The sequence below is a fragment of the Arachis duranensis genome, chromosome 7 (assembly GCF_000817695.3).
Source record: "Arachis duranensis cultivar V14167 chromosome 7, aradu.V14167.gnm2.J7QH, whole genome shotgun sequence".
Lineage (NCBI taxonomy): Eukaryota > Viridiplantae > Streptophyta > Magnoliopsida > Fabales > Fabaceae > Arachis > Arachis duranensis.
The window spans coordinates 61,628,070-61,629,510 of NC_029778.3; the positions used below are offsets into that span (position 1 = coordinate 61,628,070).

At 43.0% G+C, this 1,441-nt stretch overlaps 1 protein-coding gene across 1 annotated transcript; it reads right to left on the minus strand.

Annotated features, from left to right (window-relative positions):
• Positions 1-340: 340 nt before the first annotated feature.
• On the minus strand, positions 341-736 carry LOC107459226 (uncharacterized). Its single transcript, XM_016077443.1, has one exon. It carries the CDS (start codon positions 734-736, stop codon positions 341-343), a length of 396 nt encoding a protein of 131 aa, XP_015932929.1.
• Positions 737-1,441: the final 705 nt, after the last annotated feature.

The following is a 1,441-nucleotide window of genomic DNA, read 5'->3' on the forward strand; positions in this document are numbered from 1 at the left end:
AACTGCCTTTTCTCTTCTCTTTTTTTTTTTGTTTTGGTAGGTGTTTTGGCTAGCATGCAAGAGAACACTTCACAAATTCATGTATCATTCAAAACATAGCATTCTCTCTATTCCAACAAATCATCCATACCAAAATGATGAAGTTTACTTAAACATCCTAGTTAAGCAACAAAAATGACAACAACTAGAATTCCTATGCAATCAACAACATCAAGAAATCATAAAATTCTCAAAAATCCAAACAAAAAGCAAATGGTATATACAAGGAAGATCTTACCACGGTGGGGTGCCTCCCACCAAGCACTTTTCTTTAACGTCCTTAAGTTGGACGGTCAGTCGCTCAAACTTCTCCTTCTTTAGGTGCATCCTCCAGTAGGAACACCTCTAGCTCCCTTGGGAGCTTGTAGCCATGGTACTTCTTCACTCTATGTCCATTCACCTTGAAGGTTGCTTCACTTTTAGGATCAAACAACTCCACCACTCCATAAGGCTTTATCTCTTTTACCTTGAAAGGTCCTTTCCATCTAGAATGGAGCTTGCCAGGCATGAAATGAAGCCTCGAATTGTAGAAGAGCACCTCATCACCCTCTTGGAAATCCTTTTTCCGGATGTGGTGGTCATGGAATGCTTTGGTTTTCTCCTTGTAGATCCGGGCATTCTCATATGCCTCGTTCTTCAAACATTCGAGCTCCTCTAGTTGTAATTTTCTGGCTACTCCTGCTTGGGTCAAATCCATGTTGCATTATTTTACCGCCCAGTAGGCTCTATGCTCAATTTCCACTGGAAGGTGACATGCCTTCTCATAGACAATCCGGAAGGGACTCATCCCTAATGGAGTCTTGTAGGCCATCCTATACGCCCATAGTACATCTCTTAACCGGATGCTCCAATCCTTCCTTTGCGGATTGACTACTTTCTCCAAAAATTTTTTAATTTCCCGGTTGGACACTTTCGCTTGTCCGTTGGTTTGCGGATGATAAGCGGTGGCAACCTTATGCACCACTCCATAGCGCTTGAGCAATGCCTCTACCTTCCTGTTACAAAAGTGGGATCCTTGGTCGCTCACGATTGCTCGTGGTGACCCATAACGGCATACATTTTTATTCCTAATGAAAGAAATGACGGTATTGGCATCGTCAAGGCGGGTAGGTATTGCTTCTACCCACTTTGACACGTAGTCAACCGCTAACAGAATGTATAGATACCCACTTGAGTTAGAAAATGGTCCCATAAAGTCAATGCCCCATACATCAAAGATCTCACAAAACAACATAGGTTGTTGAGGTATTTCATCCCTTTGGGATGTGTTTCCCAACTTTTGACACTAATGGCAAGACATGCATAATCGGTTAGCATCCTTGAATAAGGTCGGCCACCAGAATCCACAATCCAACACCTTTTTTGCGGTCCTTTGTGGGCCAAAGTGGCCATCACACTCGGA